The sequence below is a fragment of the Diceros bicornis genome, chromosome 25 (assembly GCF_020826845.1).
Source record: "Diceros bicornis minor isolate mBicDic1 chromosome 25, mDicBic1.mat.cur, whole genome shotgun sequence".
NCBI lineage: Eukaryota > Metazoa > Chordata > Mammalia > Perissodactyla > Rhinocerotidae > Diceros > Diceros bicornis.
The window spans coordinates 17,524,538-17,550,137 of NC_080764.1; the positions used below are offsets into that span (position 1 = coordinate 17,524,538).

Consider the following 25,600-nt stretch of genomic DNA (forward strand, 5'->3'; position numbering starts at 1 on the left):
GACCCCGTGGAACAATGGGATGAAGCCCAGAGATCTGTCAGCCTACTGATGTAAGCTTGTGGGACAGGAGCCCTGTGGTTAATAACCCGTGTGCCTCTAGTGCCTGAGAAGCGACAGGCCCAAATCTAAGAATAGTCCTTCTACTCCTGGGCCTATGATAGCTTTAACCCCAGAAATTTTACAATGTATATTTTTCATGTAAGTGCATTCTGAAGCAATTTATAGTCTAGCTTTCTGATTTTGCTTTTTGTTTTTTATGTAACTATAATGATTAAAACAAATATGAATAATTGAAATGGAAGAAAAGGGAAACTACACCTTAAGACTCAGTTGTTTATTAATGTATATACATGTGTGTGTTTAACCTGTGGTTTCCTCAGCAAACCCTCATTAGAACTTAAATTTGCAAGTGGGCACAAGACTTGGAACTACCAAGTTGGAACAATACTGATAAAAACAAAGAAAAACATCTCCAGAATCACTTCCTTCACCTACGTGTTTTCAAAAATGTCTTTAATAAAATGAAAAAAGAAAATTGAAATACACATGGACATTATAATAAGTCTCTAATGCTTGTGAATTTCTATGCAAACGTAAATACTGACAACTGCTTTTACACCTAGACTGTCCAAGCACAAGGAAAATCTTACTTAAATCATTGTAGAACCCTTTCAAGGTCACAGAGGCTTAGAATATAAGAATATATGAGTTGAGTCAGTCTCTAATGATAATGAAAACAACCAAATGTAAAGGTCTGGGATTCTGGATTCAAATATACTTAGTTCAAATCCTGGCTTTGCTGCTGATCTGCTGATTGATTTGGGGCAGGCAAGTAAATGAACCTCAGTTTCCTGACCTATAAAATGGAGATGTAATAGTACCTACCTCTTAAGGAGGGCTGCTGTTGAGGATTCCTTGAGATAATGTTTGAAAAGTGCATAGTTCAGGGAGTAAGAACTCAATAAAGGAGGCCACTGTTATTCAGCTCCGTTCTCTTTGTAGTGATTGCACTGACACCTCAGGGCCTTTGCACATGGTGTTCCTGCTGGCTGGAACGTTCTGTTCTCTCATCCTGCCCTGCCAACCCTGCCATCACGTATGCTCCAACTTAAATGTCACACCCATGGAGAGGCCTTCTTTAATCATTTTATCTAAATAGGACCTAAATGCCCCATTATTCTTTATTTCCATTCTGTTTCCTTCATAAGACTTATCACTTTTAATTAGTTTTTGGTTTACTTTTTTTTTTTTTTGACCTAGTGGCAAGTACCACTAAGCACAGTGTCTGGCACACAGTAGGCACTCAAAAGATTTTGTGGAATGAATGGCTGAGATATGAACGCCAAGTTGCTCGCTTAGTGTATCCAAAAGGGCCTGGATATTTAGATCTTGGGTTTTAAGTATTTGGAGGTGAGTTTTTGGCTGGATGTTGTTTAGTCTGACTTGCCTTGTATGTGTTCAGGAAAGCTTGCTGGGATGTTAGCTAAGATGTTCCATGGCGTTTCATTCCCAGCACTAACCCCAGGCCTCTGGCTGATCCCAGAATGTGTCTGATAGCTGTCCAGTGAAGATGGAAAGGGAGCATTTACTGATTAAATTACATACTGTGTGGAAAGTGGAGAGAGAGCATGTGTGTGTGCAGGTGGTTGCAGGCATGGGTGTGGATGCTTTTACCTAAAATGTGCACTAATGGGTCAAAGGACTTCCTAAACTGTCTGTGCCCCAGACGGAGGCACCAAAACAATGTCTAGTTCCCTGATATGACCCAAGACCAGCTCTTCCAAGCTGGGAAAAGAACCAGAAGGCATGCGCTCTCTCAGAAATGGCAGTGTTTCTTTGTTTTGCCAATATTTGTCTTCTTCCCTGAATCCTATTAATCTGTCAGGCTCTGCCCTTTCCCAAAACAGGGCCCAGGTGTGGCTCCTATACCAGCCTGCCTGAATGTGGAAGGGTTTCCTTCTGGTCTCCAAACCACCCCCTGTGCCGTTTATGCCAGGGACAGGGCAGGAACACCGAGGTGTGTGTGGGTGTAGTTTTATTCTTTCTGGTTCCTGGCCTGGAGCCCTCCTTCAGGCTACTCTAACTAGAAATCCCTCCCTCCCACCTTGACCTAGAATAACTGGCACCAACCTAGAACCAACAGTAGAAGGGAGAGGCTGCAAACCCAGACACACAGAGAAGGCAGGCAGGTGACATACATGAGTGAGGTGGGCCAAGTGTAAGAGACGGTGGGGGCAATGAGGAGGATGGTGCCCGCTGGACAGAAAGTTCCGAGCATCCAGTGGATTGCTGCCCTGGGGAAATGTAGCTTTGGGGTGCCAGCTCTTACAATTTTCCTCAGAAAATTTGAGTGTTTAGCTGTCATCTCCCAGTTTCAACTGTTAGCGACTAAGTAAAAAAATTTTTTGAACATATGCAAATCAAACAAAAGTAACCCCACACATCTGAGGGCCAGATTTGACCTGTAGCTGCCAGTTTGCCCTTTCTGCTTTAAGACCATTAATATTTTAATGAATGTTAATGGACTGACTTAACAGACTTAGATTCCTTTCCTTAAGGTGCAAAATTAATAGAAATGCAAAGCTTTATGCAATCAAGTTATAACTATGGAGTTATAAAAAGTGGGATCTTTCACTTTTTACTATATACACTTTTGTTATTTTTAAAATTTTTTTATAGTAAGCATATGTCACTTTTGTGTTAAAAAGCACAGAAATCTGAAAAAAAATAAACAAAACTGGGTATACAATATACTACATGGCTTTGAACTCAGTCTGGATGACAGGAACACAACAAACAAATCATCCTCTTTATCTGCTTGAATCATTTATCTCAGTGGTTCACAGCCAGGGGTGATTTTGCGCCCCCGAGGCTACACTTGGCAGTGTCTGGAGACATTCTTGATTGTCACAACCAAAGTGGTACGTGGGGGTGGGTGGTTCCACTGGCATCTAGTGGGTAGAGGCCAGCGATGCTACTAAACATCTACAAGGCACAAAACAACTCCCCACAACAAAGAATTATCCAGCCCAAATGTCAATAGTGGCTGAGAAACCCCAATTTACTTAAGGGAAAACACAAACTAGAACATGTCTGAAAGGTTAAGGGGCAACTGACATCAGAAATTATTTTGTGTGTTAGTTGAAACTATTTAGTGATTGGCTAATGTTTTTATTCCCTATCTGTAGAAATTAAATAGTGAGAGAGCACTGTTAAACAGCCACTCCCAACAGATCCTCTAGGGCGTTGTTTTTGTGGATTTGCCCCTCATTTGCAGTGACTTAGCAGGAGTTAGAACACATAACACAGGACAGCTACCTGGCAAAGATGATTTAGTGATGTTTGCCGTCTCAAAATTTGGGAAAACCTTCTCGACACTGCAAGAAGAAAAGAGTTAGTTTGAAATATTTGCATGCTCTGTGGTCCTACCTTGGATTTTCCAGGGGCAGATTTCAAAAAGTAGCTTCCTTATTTGTCTAAATTTGTCTCATTGTCCAACCCCACTTTATGCACCCACTGGCAAAACCCTGCGTTTGATTCTTTGTTCTTCCATTTGGACTTCAACAACTATTTCCTAATGGTGATATTTGGGGTACATATTTCAAAGTCACACACGCACCACACTGGCAGGTGTGAGAAATTGTGGCGTCAATCAACCGTGAGTAAAAGCAATTATTTACTTGTCTTTCATTTCACTAATTGCAAGTTCAATCACTTCTCCCCATAAATAATTGCAGGAATCAAGTGGCAGCTTTGAAGAAGGCCCTTTAAAAAAGTAGTATATCTAATAGGAAACCCTGATTGAGCCTCAGGGGTGTGTGGCGCTAGGGGTGGCTTCTGGGATGGAACTTTGGGCTGCACCTGGAATGTGGCTTTGCATTCCTAATCTGTCGATTTTATCAAATGATCTCCAGGACCTATTTGCATGTTTTGATGATCCTGTTTCCTATGCTGACATAATAGGCTGGTGGTTTGAAGAGGGGTGATCTGTAGATCTTGTAGCAGACAGCCCGTGTGCCTGCCCAAGGTCTTTGTTCTTACAGAGTCATCTGGAGGGGTGTGTTTCCACTCCTTGCAAGTTCTCGAAAAGCACTCCAAGGCTCCCTGGGAAGAGCGGCTGCCCCCAGGCACCCACAGGTGGGAGAGCCAACAAACCTCAACAGGCTTGTTTTGTCAGCATAATTAAAACAGGTGCAGGGCATTCTTCTCATTAATTTCTGAACTGGTCAAGAAACAGAAATTTCCCCAGGATTATTCTAATTTGTGCTCAGAGCCAGCTTGGTTTGAAAAATAGGGCGTGGGATGGAGGAATGGGTGGGGGGGACAGATGAACTTCTAATTTTCCGGGCCGATCAATCGTTAATCCTTCTTCTTAATTACTTTTTCTTTAACTTTGTGATGTGGAATTTAGTGCTCGTGAAAAGAAAAGAACTGAGAGCCGTGAAATAAAGCGGGCTTTATCAATAGGTGATGGACACTGCAGGCGGCCTCAAAGCACGTCTCAAAGGCCCCCTTTGCCTGTGGAGAGAGGGTAATTTGATCTCCTTCATTTTCCTCGCTGGCACTTATTTCGGGCACGAATGGCAAGCTGTATTCAAATGGGGCTTTCAGAAACATATATCTTAAAACTTTGTTTTGCTTAAAATCATTTCATCTTTGTTTAATAGCACGTGAGTCTTCCTAAAGTACAGACGGATCGAGAAAGAGAAATAGGACCAGTTTTCTCAGGCAAAACTACCGCTGGGGAATGGGTGGTGATGCTCAGCAGAGAAGCACAGTCCCAATCCCCTTATGAGAAACATGAATTTGGCTTTCTCATTAGGCAGAGAATTAAATATATGAAGCCCTAAGGCTGTTTTCTATCTCCTGTTACCACTATTTCATGGGCAGGAGCTTCAGGGAAATCTCAGAGTTTTGGGGTCAGACTTGAGTTTGACTCCTGGCCTAGTTCCCAGCTGTGTGGCTTTGGGGGAAGTTTCTTTGCCTCTCTGAGCCTCATCTGTAGAACAGGGATACTGTTTCCTACATTGCAGAGGTGGCATGAGAATTAACTTTGGCGTCGACAGACAGACCTGGGAGCAAATCCTGCCTCTGCTACTTACTACCTCTCTAAGCCTGTTTCCTTTTGTCTAAAAGGAGAAATGTGCCACCCATAATAAACATTTTGTGAGGATTAAATAAGTTAATGCATGGAAAGCGCTAAGCGTAATACTTGGTGCTTTGTAGGCAAACAGTAAATGTTAGCTTTTATTATTATTTTTTTTTAATTAACAACCTACGTAAAATGTTTGGCATTAAAATGTTGTTCTCCCTTCCCCTCCGCTCTCAAACTCAGTACTTACATTCAAACTTGATGTTTCGCAAATTTTCTGGGAGGTCATGGAGAGCCACTTTTAGCCACTCATCCAGCTGCTTGGCAAACTTTCGGATCACTTGAGTTAAGCTGGAAAGAGAAATGATACGTTTTAAGTGCCTCAGGTGCTGCTCAGTTCTCCCAGTAGGTCCCTATGGGGTTTTATTCCCGCTAATCGTGTTTTGGCTGCAACCAACAGGTGCCACTCACAGCCGCAACCTCGGAGACAGGGCTGGCAGCCCAAGCCCTGTGGAGAGCTGGTGGGTCTGAGAAGGGCGTGAATAGAACATGCTCTGGTGCCAACACTGGTCGATGAGGGAGATATGGCATGCGCAAGTGTGGGGAAAAGCCTACTGCAAGGCTTGGTGGCATCCAGAACTCTCGGTGAGTAAAACGCCATCCTTCGTGTTTTTGAAGAGCCTTGCGTGAGGGGTGAAGACAGTGGGTAGTGGGCCTAAGAGAGCCGTTTTGCAATTGGCCTCTCCTCCTCATGCTGCCCAGTCTTGTCTGAGCCCCCCAACTGGGCAAGAACCCTGTCTGCAGCATACCACCATGCCTGCCCACCCAGCCTGGGCTCAGGCTTACCAAACTCCTCGCTGTTTGGCAAGAACTGGGAAGCAACAGCAAATTTTTAAACGGGCAAACAACCCTGACATGGACCTTGAAACCATATCAGATTTGGAGAGTCAAGGACTGTTTTGTAACAGGAGGTGGGAGGGGCTCGAGGGTGAAGGGTTGGGGGGGCAGGAGGTTGTAATATGAGATGGAAATTCGGAGTTGAGAACACATAGAGCACCATTTTCAAGCTTTCACCAACAAAATCATCTGCTCATAGCCCTAGGTCCAGTGTCCTCCATGAAGTCCCCTTTGGTCATGCTGGCCACAGGGACCTCTCCCCAGTGTTGACATCCACACCATCCTTGCCTTCCACCAACACCACTTACCCTGCCCTAGTTCAGTCTCCCACCAGCTCTCCTGTCAGACCATGATCACCAACCTCAACCCCACTAGGCAATCCTACCATGTTTTGCTGCTCACATACTCTTCCTTTTCCATGACTAATTCCAACCTTCTCCAGGACCCTCACCTCCAATTCCCCAACTCCCTCCTCCCCACCAGCTGGTGGCATCACCTCCTACTTCTCGGAGGTGTGAGGGGGAACAGAACCAAAAAGGAAGAACATCAGCCTTCTGCTCCCCACGTTGATCATCTCCCGCGACTTCCTAATAGAATTAAGGAGCCATCGCTCCTCCTGTCCCAAGGCTCAACCCCCCATCTCATCCGCTCCTGCCCTCTCAGGCAACTTACACTACTGACTGACCCTCCTCCTGTATATTCCACCTTTTCCTCTCTCCTAGATCATTCCTCTCATCATTTTAATGTGTTCAAGAATGTTTCAGCTTAAAAACAAAAAATCCTCTTATTTCCTCACTCTGTCTCCTCAAGGTACCACCCTCTTTCTTCCACTTCACAGACATACTTTTTCAAAGAGTTGTCTAGACTCTATGTTTCCTTTTCTTCACCTCCCGTTCACACCTCACCTCACTCCTGTCCCTCGGCCTAAACAGCCTCACACAGGCAACAACCTCCATCCATGATACAAACCTGGTGGATTCATTTTGGTCCTTGTCTTGCTTGACATCTTGGTAGCATTTGGCTATGTTAGCGCTTCCTCCTTTTGGAAACATTCACTTCCCTGGGCGTTTGTGACCCCTCAGTCTTCTGGCTACTCTTCCTCAGTCACAAAGCTCACACCCCTCTACCTGGCCATTATATTTTCCAGTTCTTCCAAGTTGAGTCCTGGGCCCTCTCTTGTCACACTGTATTCCTTCTCTGGATAGTTTCTCCATGCCCACAGCTTCAGTCACCATCTATACTCACTTGTATATCTCAGGAGCAGAGGTCTTCAGAACTCCCGACCAATTGCATATAAGACACCTCCAGTTAGAAGTCCAAAGCCATGTCAAACTCAACGTATCCACTGAACTCATCATTTTCCCCTCAGAATTGGTTCTTTTCTTGTGTTCCCTATTTCCACGTGAACTCTACTTTCCATGAAGTTTTGTTTTTAACTTTTTTATTATGAAAAATTTCAAATATACCCCAAGATAGAATAGTATAATAAACCTCCAAGTATCTATGACCAATAATTAGCAACATTTTGCCAGTCTAATTTATCACATGCCACTTTTTCTTTTCTGGAGTGTTATAAGCAAATTCAAGATGTCATATCATTTCAATAACTTAGTATGCATTTCTCACATGCATTTAAATATGTATGTATGTGTACACATACACATTTAAAACCACCATCCCATCAGTATGCCTAAAAGAATGAGCACTAATTCCTTAATATTTTCTAAAACCCAATCTGTACTCAAATTTTTCTATTTCTCTCAAAGACATCTGTTAGTTTGAATCAGGATCCAAACAAGGTTCACACATTGCATAAAACATATAATATTGTCTTGTTCTATTTCTTAAGGCTTTTTTTAATTCTATTTCATGCCATTGGTTTATTGGCAACATCATGTTATTTGTTCCCTGGAATGTAACATTCTGATTTGATTGATTTCTTCCTTGTTGTGTCATTTAACCTGTTTATCTATCCTGTGTGCTTCCTATAAACTGGCAGTTAGGTCTAAAGACTTGCTTAAATTCAGTTATAATTTCTTAGGCAAGAAAACTTTGTAGGTGGCCCTTGTACTGCCCATTGCCTCATCATGAAGCTTATAATGTCTGGTTGTTCCTTGTAGTGTATCTAGTTTTGAGACTCTAATAGTCTCTCTTCCCATTACCAGGTATTACAGATTTTATCTCCAAATTACCTCTCAACCTCAGCCAGTGTTCTCCTTTTCTCCCTACTTCAAGCTATCGTCATCATCTTTCACCTGCGCCACTTCAACAGCTTCCAAGGAATCCACCTTGTCCTGCTTGCCTTCCCACCTCCACTCCATCTTCCTCATCGTAAGAGGGATTTTGCCAAAACACTTGCAATTCTGGTCTATTTCACCTTCTGATCAAAACTCCTCAGTGCTTGCACATTAGTTTTAGCATACAACCCAGAGTCCTCACCATGACCCTCAAGGCTCACACTCCAGCCTTGCTCTGCCTCCAGCCCCACCTTGCGTTTTCTCCCTTCATCCACATTCCAGTCCCACTGCCTCCATCCACTGCTTTCCCACCCCAGGGCCTTTGTCCTTGACATCCTTTCATCCAAGAGCATCCCACCCCTCTTCACCACTCAACTCCTCCTCATCTATCTGATCTCAGGCCAGATGTTCCTTCCACAGGAACACCTTCCCTGGAGCCCCTAGACTAGGTCAGAGCCCCCATTATTCCTCTTGAAGGGCCCTGTGGTTGTGACAGTTGGTAATTATACACTAACTTGTGTGATTATCTGATTAATGCCCATCTCTCCCACTGGACTGTACACTCCATGGAGAGGGCAGGGACACTGTCCATTTTGCTTATCACTGTATCCTCAGCACCTACCATAGTGCCAGACACCTAGTAGGCACGTAAGAAATGTTTGTTAAATGAAATGAATGAATGAATGGCTCCCAGGATTCAAATGGACAGACCTCAGATATATTCCCCACGAGACCGTACCCAAACTGTCCCTCCTTATCCCTCAGACTTCAGCTCCTCCCACTCTCCCCCTGGCTTACTCCATTCCCATGGCACCAGTCTCCTATTTCTCTAGGCCCTTGCCTACCTCACCAGGGCTTTTGCACTTGCTATTCACTCTGCCTGGAAAGCTCCTGCCCCAGACAGTGGCCTGGCTCCTTTCCTTACCAACTTCACGAGTTTGTTCAAGTGGTGACTATAGCATTTGAAATTGCCAGTCTCTCCACTCTTTCAGCTCTCCCCGCTATCTCAAAACTCTTGATCCTGCCATATGTTTTAAAAAGATTCCTTTGGCTTCTGTGATGAAAGTCAACTATAGGAGGGCAAGGACAGAGCAGGGAGATCTGTTTGGAGGTTATTGCAATAATCCAGGCAAGAGGGTGGTAACAGTGGAAATAATGCGATACTGTCAGATTAAAATACTTTGAAGGCAGAGCCAACAGGATTTCCTGGTGAGTGGATGTGGATGTATGAGGAAAGAATGGAGTCGAGTAAGTCTTCCTGAAAGAAAAGAGATTATCTGCATCCCCTGTGCCTAGGAGAGCGCCTGATACACAGGAGGTGCTTAATAATGTTGAACACCGAGTGAACCAAAGCTACTGCGTGTGTAATAAAGCCACAGTTCAAAAATGGTATCACTTACTAGCATGCTGGATCCAACTTCTGAGTGAGAAGACTTCTCAGAATACTGGGCAGCTTTTGACAGAGGTCAAACTTTATAGAAGTGCCCGGAGTGACCGTCCTACGGCTACTGGACCATCAGGGAAGGTGGGCTTGCCATTCTCCACCTATGACACACTGCCCAGAAGGCATTACTCGCAGCTGGAATAGGGGAGCTGGCCTTTGTCTGGGAGCAGGAAGTAAGCAGCAGGACTGTTGATGGGGCCTTTCACTTCGTGCAATTGTTTGCTTTTATTAAGCTGAAGAAAAGTGGGGAGGGATTCAGCCCAGAAAGGATTCTATTTTGGGACTTGGACTTGGGACTGCCAGACTTTTAAGAGTAACCTAAACATTCAAGCTGCTCTGCTTTGGTGTTGAATGAGCAGGTGAGGAGCTGGCCTCCTGATCACCTAACCTAGGAGATGCCTCCTGGCCCGCTCCACCTTCCTGCAGCATCTGGTGAGGCAGACCATCACCCTGCTTCTTGACATACTCTCCTCCGATGGTCTATACCCTGCAGCCTGACGTTCTTCCCCGCCGACTTAGCCTCGTCTCCTTCCTTGGCTCTCCTTCCTCTGTCTCACTCCCCAGGCTGGCACAACCAGGGTCCGCCCTGCACTCCTGGTGACACACCTTCTCCTCCCTTTTGTGCAAATGGCTCCCACATCTCTAGCTCCAGCTTCAGCTCTTCTCCTGCACCCTAATTCCACGCTTGTAGCTCCCTGAACGACTTCCAGCAGCGATGCTGGTACAACAGCAACAGCGGTGATAACAACAGCTGCCTTTTAATGAGCGCAATGTGCCAAGCACTAAACGCTTCACACGTATTTTCTTATTTAATCCTCACATCAACCCTATGAAGTAGGTACTATTGTTAGTCCCAGCAGAGAGGTGAGAAACAGGCTCAGAGAAGTTATTTTATTTGTCCAAGGAGATGCAGCAAGTAAGAGGAAGAGCCAAGTTTCAGGTTCACATCTGTCTGGCTCCAGAGCCTGGACTCACAACTGTTACCTTACTGCCGTCTCAGATGATGAAACACCCACACTGCGCACCTGTAGATGCCTCGCTACTCCCCATCTCCAGACCAGAGCCTTCTCCTGCTTCTCTGTCAGAGGCATCGCTATTGCTTTAGTATCTCAGGCTTAGGCCTCAGTCTTCTCTGTACTTTGATATCTTATCCTCCCTGCCCAACCACCACCCCTACAGACATATGCACGCGCACACACATACACACGCGTGCTTACTTACTTCTGCTTAACCAATCGTTATTAACAACCATGGTGCCAAGATCACTTAGGAGGTCACAAGAGGTGAAAAGCCCAAATTTGAGAATAATCTACCTTTCTTATAAATAAGAGTGTATGATTCATGGTTTTCTCTATAATATCATCATTTATTCACCTGAAAGCATATTTTAATATGCTTTACTGAGTTGGAAAGGGAGGGTGTGTCTGAGCTGGTGAGTTATGCCCCAGCCTGGGCCTGCCAGGGTTGTAAGTGAGGACTTCTAGAGCTGCTTCTCCTTCCCACCCCTGGCCAAGTGCAGGGCCTGGCACAGAGATGGTACTCAAACAAGTTTGAGGGATGAATGAATGTATAAAACTGTGAAAAGTCATCTGTCAGACAAAGCCTGGTCTTTTGACTAACTTTGTCTTCCTGATTTAATGGAAAAGGCACTGGATTTGTAAGCCAAAGATCACTTTGGTATTTAATTAACTATGCATTTAAAAAAAATGTCTCCTCTGGCAGACTGTAAGCTCAATGAGGGCAGGGAGCATGTTTATCTTCACTAATGCTGTATTCCAGGACCTGGCAGAGTGCCTAGCACATCGTAGTCACCAGTAAACATTTGTTTAATGAATGAATGAATATTTGAGTCCTGGCTGTTTCATTTATTTGAAGGTGAAAATGAACAAGTTATTTCAGCTCTTAAGCTTCAACTTGTACATCTGTAAAAAGAAGCCAATTATAGAGAAGGCAGGGGTTAGCATTTCATTTGTATCCCACAAACTGCTTTATAATAAACTATAAATTCCTTGTGTGTGTGTAACACCTATAAAGCATGTGAAGAAATATGTGAAGCTCTCTTATAAAGGTGTGCATACTTTTACCCTCAGGAGGGACCTTCCTAATACAAAATGAAGGTAGAGTTTTAGCCATTATCTAGTTCACTTGATCAAGGCACAAGAAAGAATTTAATAACTCAAAGCCTAAAGGGGTCCTTTTATATATATATAATTATATATAATATAATAATATAATGTAATAGATATGTCATAATTATAATACATATTTTATAATATTAATAATTTAATAATAAAATTAATATAATTTATTATAATATTATTAAATATATATTAATAATATAATATATATTATTTTTATAATCATGTATATTTTAAAATCATACATATATATGTATATACATATGATTATAAAAATAATCCAGTCTTAATGTGGAACACTTGACAAGTACAGAAAAGCATGAGACTAAAATTTTAACATAATCCCACCTGGAGGTAAACTTTGTTAGCCTATTTAGTTATGCTTCTGTTCCACCTAGAGTGTTAAACATTGAAAAGGCAGATAATCTATAAAATCATAACTTCTCTTTAACCCATCAGAGAGCTGAGGTCACAACCACCTAGCCTAGAATTTATGGAAAGACAGGTGCCTCCAAAGAGAGAAGGACTTGGGACGAGCTCATTTATGCTTGAGGGAGGAAAGCAGGACATCCCTATAACTAGGTAAAAAGAATTCAGCTCAAATTTTTTTTAACAAATTGCTAAAGGCCAAGTGTGAACTATCCTGAGAGTATAGAACTCTAGGAGGCACAGATCAAAGAAAGTTTACATCATTCACAAGGTCTTCTCCACAGATCTCACCAGGTGCTCATGAGAAAGACTGGTGGCAGGATAGGAGAGCAGAGAAAGCCTGTCTCTGAGGTGCATGCTCGGAGGCGGGGAGCAGCCATTGCCGTGGTGAAGGCATGAAGCCCTACCAGACCTTTCCCCCTTGGAACAGAAGCCTCAAGTGGCTAGGGGAAGGGCAGAAAACGCTGTTGACCCCCCGGTACAGGGAGAGACCCACTGCAGGTGGGCAAAGGATAAAAAGGAAAAGCTCTCTAACCTTGGTAGAAACCATCATGGGCTCAGACTATTAGAGATTTATCTCTGGGGTGGGATAGGATCATCGAGATGCCCAACTCTGAGATCCAAAAACCACAGGGCTTGCTTAAGACTCAGCCAGGACAACAGAGAACCTCCCCCTACCACGTGCCCCAGCCCCAAACAGGCTAACAAGTGTAGTAGAGGTACACAGGGAAGGCCTAAAGCTGAGGATAGAGCAACAACACTGAGAAAAATCCACTCAACAAACAAACTTCCAACCTAAGCACAAGATACCCCAAAAGAATTTGAATCTGGCAGTACATTGAGGGTAACCATAGCAACAGCAAAACCCAAACCCAATGAACTCCTGAATAAACACCTCACATTAAGAGCCCAGGAGAAGGGCCGGCCCCATGGCTTAGTGGTTAAGTGCGTGCGCTCCGCTGCTGGCGGCCCAGGTTCGGATCCCGGGCGTGCACCGACGCACCGCTTCTCTGGCCATGCTGAGGCTGCGTCCCACATACAGCAACTAGAAGGATGTGCAGCTATGACATACAACTATCTACTGGGGCTTTGGGGGAAAAAATAAATAAATTAAAAAAAAAAAAAAAAGAGTCCAGGAGAAGAAGAGGCATGCCCGTTTCCAGGCATAAATACTATTTACCTCAGTCTCTAGTGTTCTACACACTGTTTGACAATCAATCAAAGGTTATGAGACACACAAAAAAACTAAGAAAAAGCACTCATTTTCTCAAGAGATAAAGCAATCAACAGAACCAGACTATCAAACAGGGAATTTAAAATAACTATGATTAATATGTTAAAGGCTCTGATGGAAAAGGTAAGCAATAAGCATGAATAGAAGGGGAATTTCAGCAAAAACACAGAAATTAATTTAAAAAGAATAAAATCAAATGTAAGAAATGAAAATAAAAACAAAATACTGTAATAGATAAAGAATACCTTCAACAGTTTCATTAGTAGAGTTGGCATACACAAAGAAAGAGTCAGTGAACCCGAAGATAGGTCAATAAAAATTACCCAAACCAAAACACAAAATGAGTGAAAAAAATGAAACAGTGCATCCAAGAGTTGTGGGACAGTATCAAAGGGTCTAACATACATGTAACTGAAGTACCAGAAGGAGAAAAGAGAGAGAAAATGGAGCAGAAGAGAATGACTGAGAATGTTTCAAAAATAATGAAATATATCAAAGCACAGATCCAAGAAGCTCAGAAAACCTCAAGCAGGATTTAAAACAAACAAACACCTAGACACATAATATTTAAACAGCGGGAAACCAAAGATAAAGAAAATCCTGAAAAAACTAAAAGGGTAATAAGGAAATACTATGAAGAGCTTTAAGCTCATGAATTCAAAAAATTTAGATAAAATTCTATGCAAACTCTTCTAGAAAATAGAAGAGAGAGTCTCATTTTATGAGGCCAGGATTACCCTGATACCTAAACCAAGAAAAGACATTACAGGAAAAGAAAACTAAAGATTAATAACTCTCACGAACCTAGATATAAAATCCTCAACAAAATATTAGCAACTCACATCTAGCATTTATATATATATATATATTAAACCATCGTGACCAAATAGGTTTATGGTGGAAACAAAAGGCTGGTTCAATATTTGAATGTAAAACAATGTAATCCACCATAACAGACTAATGAAGAAAAAAACATATGATAATCTCAATACAAAAAAGCCTCTGATAAAATTAAAAATCCTTTCATGATGAAAATTCTCAGCAAACTAGAAATGGAAGGGAACTTCGTTAACCTGATAAAGGGTATCTACAAAAAAACCTACAGCTAGCATCATATTTTATAATGGATACTGAATGCTTTCCCCTTAATATCAGAGAACATACAAAGACAGCCACTCTCACTTAGGCTGGGACATTATTCTAGAGGTCCTAGCTGGTACATTAAGACAGCAGGAAAAAGGGTACACAGATTGGAAGTCATGAAATAAAAGTGTCTCTATTCCTAGATTGTGTGATTATACTCATAAAAAAATCCAAAAAAGTCTACAAAAAAGCTATTAGAATTAATAAGTGAGTTTAATAGGATCTCACGATACAAGATGAACACACGAAAATCAATCATGTTTCTGTAAACTAGCAATGAACAACTGGAAATTGAACTTAAAAAAAAATAGTATCACTTACAATAGCACCAAAAACATGAAATACTTAGATATAAATCTAGCAAAATATGTGCAAGATCTATATGCTAAAAACTACAAAACACTGATGAAGGAAATCAAAGAGGACCTAAATAAATAGAGAGTTACAGTATACCGTATTCATGGTTGGAAGACTCAATATTGTTTAGATGTCAATTATTTCAAAATTTATCTATAGAGTCAGTGAAATCCCATCAAAATCCCACAGGACTTTTTATAGATTCTACAAAATTAATATGCAAAAGTCCAAAGGAACAATTTTGAAAAAGAAGAACAAAGTTGGAGGACTAACACTACCTGACTTTAAGACTTGCTATAAGGCTACAGTAATCAGGACAGTGTGGTACTGGTGAAGGAAGGGACACATAGAGGAATGGATCAGAATCGAGAGTCCAGAAAGATACCCAGACATTTATGGCCAATTCATTTTCTGCAAAACATCAAAGCAATTCAATAGAGAAAGGTTAGTCTTTTTAACAAATGGTGCTGGAATATTTGGGCCTCCATCTGCAGAAAGCAAAAATGAACTTTGATCTCTACACCTTATGCCATACACAAAACTCAAATTGAATCAACGTAAAGTAAAATTTAAAGTCTAAAAAACTGTAAAATGTAAAACCTAAAACTTCTAGAATAGAATATAGAAAATTTTTTGTGACTTTTCTTGGCAAAGACTTATCTGATATAACACCAAAAGCAAAATCCATAAAGTAAAATATTGAGAAATTGGACTTCATCAAAATTAAAAAGTTTCACTCTTCAAATGATACTGCTTAGAAAAGAAAAACAAGCCAAAGATTGGGAGAAAATATTTTCAAAACACACGTCTGATAAAGAACTCGTTTACAGAATATATAAAGAATTTTCAAAACTCAATAATAAGAAAACACCCCAACAAAAAAGTAGGCAAAATATTTGAACAGAAAGGTTCACCAAAAAATATATGTGGATGCAAATAAGCACTTGAAAAGATGCTCAACATCATTAGTCATTTGGAAAAGGCAAATTAAAACCACAATGAGACATCACTACACAACTACACAACAGGCTAAAACAAATAAAATCCTGATAATACCAAGTGCTGTTGAAGACAGAGCAACAGGAACTTCCAACATTGTAGGAATGCACTTTGAAAAACAGTTCAGCAGGTTCTTAATAATAATATTAAATATATACTCACTATATAACTCAGCAATCACAATCTAGGTATTTATGCAAGGGAAATGAAAACTTACACAAAAATCTGTTTGCAAATGTTGATACTAGGTATATTCATAATAGCCCAAAACTGGAAACAACTCAAATGCCCTTCAACTGGTGAATGGAAAAACAAACTGTGGTATAGCCAAACTATGGAATACTACACCCAGCCCTTAAAAAGAAGAAATTACTGATATACACAACAAGACAGATTATGCTAAGTGAAAGAAGTCACACTCAAAAGGCTACATACTATATGATTCCATTTACATAAGATTTTGGAAAGTGGGAAGAGGAAATGACTAAACAGGGGCATGAGGAAATTTTTTGAAGTGATGGAACTATTCTATATTTTGACAGTATACATTAAAAATGGTGAATGTTAATGAATAATCAATATATCTGAATTAAAAATAAAAAGCTGTAATAAAATAATAACAAAATAAATTGATAGAACTAAAAACAAAAGTATCTGTCGTATCAGTGAACATAAATGGAGTGGACTTACCTAGTAAAAGAAAAAAATCAGATTGGATTATGAAACAAATTCTAATGGTTCTGCATACAAGTGAGTTATAAAGGTTAATAATAAAAGGATGGGCAAATGTATTTAGACAAAGGAAAACAAAAAGAAAATAAAGGTCATGATATTAATATCAGACAAAGTAAATTCTGAGCCAAAAAAATAAAAATTTAAATGAGACTTGGTAATGCTAAGACTGCAATTCACAATGAAGACATTGCAATTCATAATGAAAATATTACAACTCACGTTGAAGATAAAGCAGTTAGAAATATCAAAGCACCAAATAACATAGCATCAACATTCAAAAACAAACATTATAGGAAATACAAGGTGAAATAGGTTAGCAAACATTAGTAATAAAATTTTAACCTACTCACCTTTCTCAGTCCATAGCAGTCTAAGTGGACACCGCTAAGACAACAGAAGAACTAAATAATAATAAAGTTGGTCTAAATACATATATGTCAAAGTCTGTACTTTGAAGACAGAGTATTTCTTCTTTTCATGTCACAAAACTCACCATACACTTAGACAACAGGGAAAATCTTAAGTCACAAAAGAAGAAATAGTTCAGAAAACACTCTCTAATCACAAAGTAATAAAAGTTAAAATGAATAACATAACCAGAAAACAATAACTCCTAATAACTGGAAAATTTTAAGTGTTCTTTTTAAGTTCTTAGGACAAAGAGGAACTCAAAATTTGCAAAATCTCCAGAAAACAACAATATTAAAGTATTACATATGAAAATCTATGGAATATAGCTAAAATAGTGCTCAAAGAAAAATCCAAGCCTGAAATATTTATGTTATTAAGTAAGAATGAAAGAGAGTAAATAAATCAAGCATCTATTTTTTGGTAAATTTTTTTTGTTCACTGATAGAACCCAAGCACCTAGAATTGGGCCAGACACATAGGAGGCACTCAACAAATATTCGTTGAATAAATGGGTAACAGAGTAAACTTCAGACAGGAAAAAGAATGAGTTAATAAAATAAAAGCAGAAATTAATGTCTTAGTAAAAAGAAATAATAATAGCACCAATAAATCTATCCAAGAGCTTATTTCAAAAAATAAAACAAAATAGGTAACTTAAACACAGAGAAATGGCAGAAAGCACAACTACACAAAGTAAAATGTAGTAAAGCAGAAATAATCACTGACACAGAGGAAATTCAATGAGTCTACAAACCCACTTTGCTCAACCCTAAGCAAATAAATTAAAGATCTGGAAGAAATTAATAATTTTCTAGGAAAATATAATTTACCAAAACTTACCTCAGAGAAGATAGAAAATCTAAACTGACCAATTATTATAGGAAAAAAAGAAGAAAAATTTCAAAGATTTACCGCCGTAAAGTACCAGGCCCAGATGCCTTCAAAGGGGAATTAATTCTATGTAATCTTCAAGAGCAAATAATTTTAATCCTACTTAAACTGTTTCAGAGTTTAGGAAAAAAAGTGGGGGAAGGCTTCCAGATTCCTTTAGGAAGCAAGAATAACATTGATACTAACACCTGCAAAGATTAAACACAAAAATAAAATTGCAGTCCAATCTCACTTATGACCTTTGATGTAGAAATCCTAAATAAAACATTAACAAATATGGGCCGGCCCCGTGGCTTAGCGGTTAAGTGCGCGCGCTCCGCCATTGGCGGCCCGGGTTCGGATCCTGGGCACAGCACCAACGCACCGCTTCTCCGGCCATGCTGAGGCCGCGTCCCACATACAGCAACTAGAAGGATGTGCAACTATGGCATACAACTATCTACTGGGGCTTTGGGGAAAAAAAGGAGGAGGATTGGCAATAGATGTTAGCTCAGAGCCGGTCTTCCTCAGCAAAAAGAGGAGGATTAGCATGGATGTTAGCTCAGGGCTGATCTTCCTCACACACAAAAAAAGTAAAAAGACAAACAAACAAACAAATAAAATCCTGCAGCACAATAAAGAAAATAGTATACTATGAGTGGGTGGGGGTTTATCCTAGGAATGCAAGAATGGTTCAATATTAGAAGATGGATAATATGATCATTTCTTTAGATGATGAAAAACATTGGATAATAGTCAACAACCTTTCTTCATAAAACATTCAATGAATTAAGAAAAGATGGACATTTCATAACATGATAAAATATATTAATCTTAACCCAAAAGCCAGTATCATGTTGAATGGAAAAACACTAGATGCATTCACATTAAAGTTAAGAACTTTAACATGTTCTTGAGGTATAAACCAATGTAATTAGAGAAGAGAAATAAATGAGAAGTATAAAAATTAGAAACATAAAGGTAAACTTATCTGTCAGATACTTGTAGATAATATGATTATTATCATAAACGTGGAATATTATTATAAACCTGGAAAATCTAAGAGAATCCCAAAAAAGGAATACAACAGTAAGATAATTAAATTTAATGTGAGCAGGTCCAAATATAACATTCAGATATCAATAGCTTTCATTTATATAAACAACCATCAGTCAAGAGATATGGAGGAAAAGACTTCATTTATATAGTAGCAACAAAAGATAAATATCTACGAATAAATTTAATTTAAAAAATGTATAAGATTTATATGAAAAAACATTTATAACATTCCTGAAGGCCACAAAATTAAAGATCAAAATAAATGGCAAGGCAAACGGTGTTCTTTGTTAGGAATTCTCAATATTGTAAAGATATAATTCTCCCAAAATTGATCTATAAGTGTAATGTAATCCCAATAAAAATACATATATATATATGTTATATATGTACATATATATTTTTAAACAGGCAAACCGACGCTAAAGTAGTTCATATGGAAAAATGAGTGACAATAACAGGAAAATTCTAAAAAAAGGAAAGTACATATGAAGAGTTAGCCCTACCAAATATTACTGTATGTTTAAAAGCACAAAACTTAAAACAGAATGACTCTGGAATATGAATATAAAGAAAAGTCAATGGTATAGAATAAGAAGTCCAGAAATAGCCCCAAATACATATAAAATTTACTGTATAAAAAAGGAGCCATCTCAGATCTGTGAAGAAAGATGGAATAATTAACATACAGTATTGGGACAAGAAGATAACTGCTGGGAAAAAAAATGAAGCCATACTTTACGTCTTACACCAGGATGAATTCCAAATTGAACAAAAATTCAATACAATTCAATAAAATCCATCAAGTTAGTGGGATAAACCATGGCAAAATTATTTTATAACTGGGGTGGGGAAGATTTTTAAAACTATGATACAAAAATCCAGAAGCCATAAAAACAAGGACTGAGAAATTCAACTACACAAATATATTTTCTGTATGGCGAAGACAAAAGAACAACAAAATGAGAAAATATTTGCAACTCATTTATTACAGATAAATGGTTAATATCCCTAATAAATAAAGAGCTCCTAAAAGTCAATGAGAAAAACATCAACTACCAAACAGAAAAACAGTCAACGGATAAGAACAGAGAGTTTATGGAAAAGAAAATAGAAATCATCCTTAAAGATATGAAGAGATATTCAACTTCATCCATAATAAGAGAAATGCAAATTAAAACTTCACTGAGAAAAGTATAAGTTACATATCCTTTGATCCAGGAATTCAGCCCTGTAGGAATTTATCCTGCACATACACTCCATTGTAGTAGGATGAATGGTGGTTCCTCCCCAAACTGTCCACCGGGAACCCGTGAAGAGGAGCTTATTTGGAAAAAGAGTTTTTGCAGATGCAATTAAATTATAATCTTGAGATAAAATCTTGGATTGACTAGGTGAGCCTTAAATCTGATTTCAAGTATCCTTATCAGAGGCAGCAAGACACATAGAGTAGAAGTCAGTGTGAAGATGGAAACAGAGACTGGAGTGATGCGTCTACAAGCCAAGGAACACCAAGGATTGGCGGCAACCACCAGAAGCTAGGAGAAGGACACGGAACAGATCCTCCCTCAAAGTCTCTGGAAGGAAACAATCCTACCTACACCTTAATTTCAGACTTCTCGCCTCCAGAACTGTGAGGGAATACATTTCTGTTGTTTTAAGCCACCCAGTTTGTGGTACTTTGTTATTGCAGTCCTAGGAAACGAACGCACTCCACCATATAAAAGGATGTACTTAAAACATCATTCATCACGGCACTGTTTGTATTAGGACCAGACTGGAAACATCAAGACAACTGATTAAATTCAGTACAGTGGAACAGTAGGCAGGTGTTAAAAAAGAAAAAAAGCTCTTCATAGACTGATGTGGAATGCTCTTTGTAATGGTCCCAATAGGAGACAGATGCTACTCAAAATAGGAGAGTTTATTTACAAGGGACAAGTCATAAAGGTGTAGACCGGCCTAGAGGAACCCATAAGGGAGAAGGCTGCAACCTGGGGTCAGGGGCAGTGGGTGTTCACCCACCTCAATGCCCAAAGGACAATCTGGAAGGAGAGAGGCTGCCGGAAAGGCAGCAGAGCCCTGTGGAGGGACGTGGCCAGCCAAGGCAACCTCCCAGGGAGGGAGGCAGAGAGTCAACCTCCTGACTTCACTCTCCTCCCTCCCTCCCTTTGATGTCCCTCCTGACCCTCCCCATTAGCTGATCCCGGCTGGAACCCAGAGGGAAAGGGAGCCCTGTGAGGTGCTCCATGTGGTCCACCCCCTTGGGCAGAGGTCAGCATGGAGCATGGTGGAGCGTGCATCTGGAGGGGCATGGAAGTTGTCCAACTTAATCTCCAAGATTGTTTTTTCTAAGCAAGGTACAGAACAGTATATATAGTGCGCCACCATTTCAGTAAGAAAGAGAAAAAGTATATATTATACGCATTGGTTACATGTGCATAGCAGATCTGGATGGACCCCCAAGAAAATGATTATATTTGATGGTCTAGGGAGGGGACCTGGGTGTCTAGGGAACAAGAGTTGGGAGACTTTTCACTGTAGCATATTATACCTTTTGAATTTTGAACCATACGAATGGTTCAAAACATTAAAATTTTTATTTATATTCAAAAATATAAATAAAATTTTTAAAAGTCCAATATTAATGGTTTTTATAAGGGAGGCCCCCTGACAGTGCATGATTATATTCAATAAAAGAGAAGGAGGAGGGGCCAGCCCAGCGGTGTAGCGGTTAAGTTCGCACGCTCCACTTTGGTGGCACGGGGTTCATGGGTTCAGATCCCGGGCACGGACCGACACACCACTTGTCAAAGCCACGCTGTGACGGTATCCCATATAAAGTAGAGGAAGATGGGCATGGATATTAGCCCAGAGCCAATATTCCTCAGCAAAAAGAGGAGGATTAGCATCGGATGTTAGCTCAGGGCTGACCTTCCTCACACACACAAAAAGGGAAGCAGGAGCAATAAATGCTGGGGACCAGCCATGAGGGGAGATGAGAGGAAGCGTGCCCACCTGTCAGGTAACGCCTGCAGCACGGTGGGCATCAGCACTCCAGAGATGGCTTTGTAGAGGATGGAGTCACACACGCCGACGATGTTCACCACCGTGGAGGAGCCCAGCACAGGCAGCATGTGGGGCGGCATTCCTTGCCAAAAGTGCAGAAGGAAACTTTGAACCTGCATTGACCCACAGAGAGGAAAAGAACCATGAGGTTACATAGGGCCCTCCCAACAGAGCCTTTGGGACTTGGCCAAGGCAACCCAGTCTGCAGTGCTGTCGTCTACTGCCCCTGCAGTAGCAGAGGCCGCCCCAGCCTGGTGTAGCTTTGGAGGCCCTACAATGTCCTCCTGTCCCAAGTCTTCCCCCTGCCCATCTGTGCTGCATGCCCATTGCTGGAGAACCACTTGGTCTGGCAGGCTGGGGTCTCCTCTGCCCTGGGAGAGAGGAGTAGCATGTTAATCCATCGGCCCCTTCATGCTCACTGTGGTCTGGGAAAAGTTTAAGAAAGGGAAGGTAGGATATTGCTCTTAAAAAGCTCAGAGCACTAGTACCCACTATTCTTTGGGCCCGTTGGTGCTTCGGGGGCCCGTGGGTGTTCTGGGAAGGAAGGGAACAATGTGGGAGTTGCAGGTAAGAGGAATGTGTCTGCAGGGAGGAGAGTAGGTGCCACAAACAAAAGTCCCCTGATTCAAACCTGTGTGCCAAAAACTGGATAAAGTGCAAGGTCTCTTCACATCCAAATTCTTCCATTTTCCCAAAGAGCCCCAACTAGTCATTGCCATTATGGGATGCTACATGGTGATACTGGGCGGTGAGCTATGTGGACACTCCAACCCCAACCACTAGCACAGAACAGAAATATAGTAGGCAGTCAAAAATAGAGTTATTATTATTAATATGATGAAAGCAGGAACTGAAGCTGTGTTGCTGATGAACGAATGGCAGAGTGAATGTCGAAAGCAGAGAACTCCTTGATGCCCCTACATCTATATCTTTCAGTGTGTGAGTTGGAGGTCAAGGAGAGAGCAGGGTCGAGGGTGGAGGGTGGGACAAGAGAAGGGAAGTGAAGGGAAAGAGTAGAAGACGGTTAACTGGTGTGTATAACAACATTGAAAAACAGCTAGACTTCAGCTAACATTGAGAAGTGGCTCATCTTGAAGTTAGGGAACAAGTAACTGAATTTTTGTGAATTCTCATAGGCTCGACTTGGTTCCTGGACTGTGTGTCCTTCTTTCCCCCACAGATGGGCACTCTTGAATTCCCAGCATTACCTACATCCCTGGTTCCTCAAACAAATCCTGATCCAATGCAGGAGATAATTTAGTACCCCAGTTGAATACTTTGGAGGTGGTATTATTATCGGCATTGGCTTTATTTATTGAGTGCCTACTATACGCCAGGTACTTTGCATAGGTTCTCTCATTTAAACTCACAATACTACTACAGCTAGGAAGCATTACTCCCATTTTGCAGAGACATTAATTCATTTGTCCAAAGCCGGACAGCAAGTCAGGGAATGGATAAGGTAGAGCCCCTGTCTGCCTGTCTTTCCACCAATCAGTCTCGTGGCTAGTTTGTTCTTCACATGGTAGGTAACTGGGCTTCTACCCCATTCCTGAGACCCATGTCTCTCCTTGGACTGCTGCCCGCTTCCCAGCTTTCTGCCCCCACCCTGATGACCTGCAGTGTCCCTCAGGCCTCTCTTAGGAGTGGGGTCTTGCTTTCCTCTGACCAGGCTACCTCTGACCCCAGCCCTGACCTTAGCTCAGTCCCGGGTAGACAGACTTCCCTGATGTCCACGGCCTGTCTGGACTTCCCAGTATAAACACTGGATGGCAGATGTGGGGGATGAGGAATGGGGAGAAAAGCATACTCCCTGACTTCCTCGGGGGGTAAATGGTAAAAGCATGATCAAAGTGGTGAATGAAGTCAGGTTTATAAATTGTGAAACTCAAGTCACAGTTCTGTTAATTCCATGACAGTGAAAATATCGCAAAGTTTTCATCCAGATCGAAAATTAAAACAACGAAAATCCAGATGAGTTAAGATTGCCTTCTAGGGTTCCAATCCTGGCCCTTCTACCAACTAGGGGTGTAATATCTCTATGCCTCAGTTTCTTTACCTGTGAAATGGGAATAAAAGTATATTTACTGCATAGGTTTTGGTCAAGACTCCTAACAAGTACTTATTATAGTCCTTGGCACCTAGTAGATGTTTAATCAAGGTTAGCAATTATTATTATTATATCATGGAGGCATTACCACTACTAGGTTCAAGAAATCAGTGTACTGCCCTAAGCATTTGAGACACCCTTGCCTAAGTTCCTGAGTGTCACCCAGCCAGGATCCTCACTGTGGCTCTGCTCACCTGTCAAGGCTCTTTTTCTGTCATTGGGACACCTGATGGCTGACTGTTGGCCAGGCCTGGGCCTCCGGATGGCCAATCTCTGGGACAAGGTGCTTGCTCTCCAGAGACCCTCTGCTGTCCCCTGATCCCAGCTTGTCTCTGGACATGGGCCTCAGGCTGGGTCCTGGACCTCCCTATCTGCCCTTCCAACTCTGAGTAAGAAGCTCTGCCTAGTTGATTCCTAAGATTTGGTAGATTCTGAATTTATTTGCATCTTTAAGCTCTCCTTGCATGCAGCTTTACTCTTTTTTTAAAATATGAGCAGTCAATTTCTAGCAGAAATTGTGGAAAAGATCAGCGGCTTTGCATATTAAAACAAATCTGTGGGTTTCCGGGGGCCGGCCGGGTGGCGCAGGCGGTTAAGTGCACGCGCTCCGCTGCCACGGCCCGGGGTTCGCCGGTTTGGATCCCAGGGACGCACCAACACACCGCTTGTCAAGCCATGCTGTGGCGGCGTCCCATATAAAGTGGAGGAAGATGGGCACGGATGTTAGCCCAGGGCCAGTCTTCCTCAGCAAAAAAAAAAAAAAGAAAAAACGGAGGAAGATTGGCAGATGTTAGCTCAGGGCTGATCTTCCTCACACACACACACAAAAACAAATCTGTGGGAAATCAGTGTCTTTAGCAGGCACCTGTCTGTTGCAAGACTGTTCATGTAGCACAGGGAGCCCTGATCAGTCCTCGGTCTCCTGAGCAGCCCTCGTAGAGGGCATATTATCCAGTTTTGACTTCCCTTTATACATTTTAGACCATATAATGTCCAGTGGTACTGGTTCCTCAGAGTGAGAAGAAAAAAGGAGGGAGACCAGTGTAAAGCTCAAGAGCTGACACTTGAAGGCAAATGTGAAATGGACAGACAGTGTTCATATCAGAAGGCAGAGCCGACAGGACCTCCTGACAGACGCGATATGAAGGTAGGGGGAAAGAGAAGAAGCAAGGTTTGTGGCTTAAGAATTGGGTGGGTGGTGGTGGCAGTCTAAGACTTGGGAAAAACACATTTGGGGTGGAAAATTGGAGCTCTGATTTGGCCATGTTAAATTAGATGCAAAGTCAATTGAATCTGGAGCTCAGGACTAAATACATAAATATGAGAGTTATCAGTTTTTATAAAATGGAGATGATGTCTACCTATTATTAGGACGAAAT

At 41.2% G+C, this 25,600-nt stretch overlaps 1 protein-coding gene across 2 annotated transcripts in view; it reads right to left on the reverse strand.

The window, feature by feature from the left end:
- Positions 1-25,600, reverse strand: part of RFX4 (regulatory factor X4) — a 140,336-nt gene that overhangs the window by 40,941 nt on the left and 73,795 nt on the right. For both annotated transcript variants that reach the window (XM_058568507.1, XM_058568508.1), the window contains 3 exons: positions 22,061-22,224; positions 5,343-5,443; positions 3,319-3,377 (listed from right to left, as the gene is read on the reverse strand). In XM_058568507.1, the coding sequence (XP_058424490.1) occupies positions 3,319-3,377; positions 5,343-5,443; positions 22,061-22,224 (324 nt within the window). The remainder of the gene's footprint in view (positions 1-3,318; positions 3,378-5,342; positions 5,444-22,060; positions 22,225-25,600) is intronic.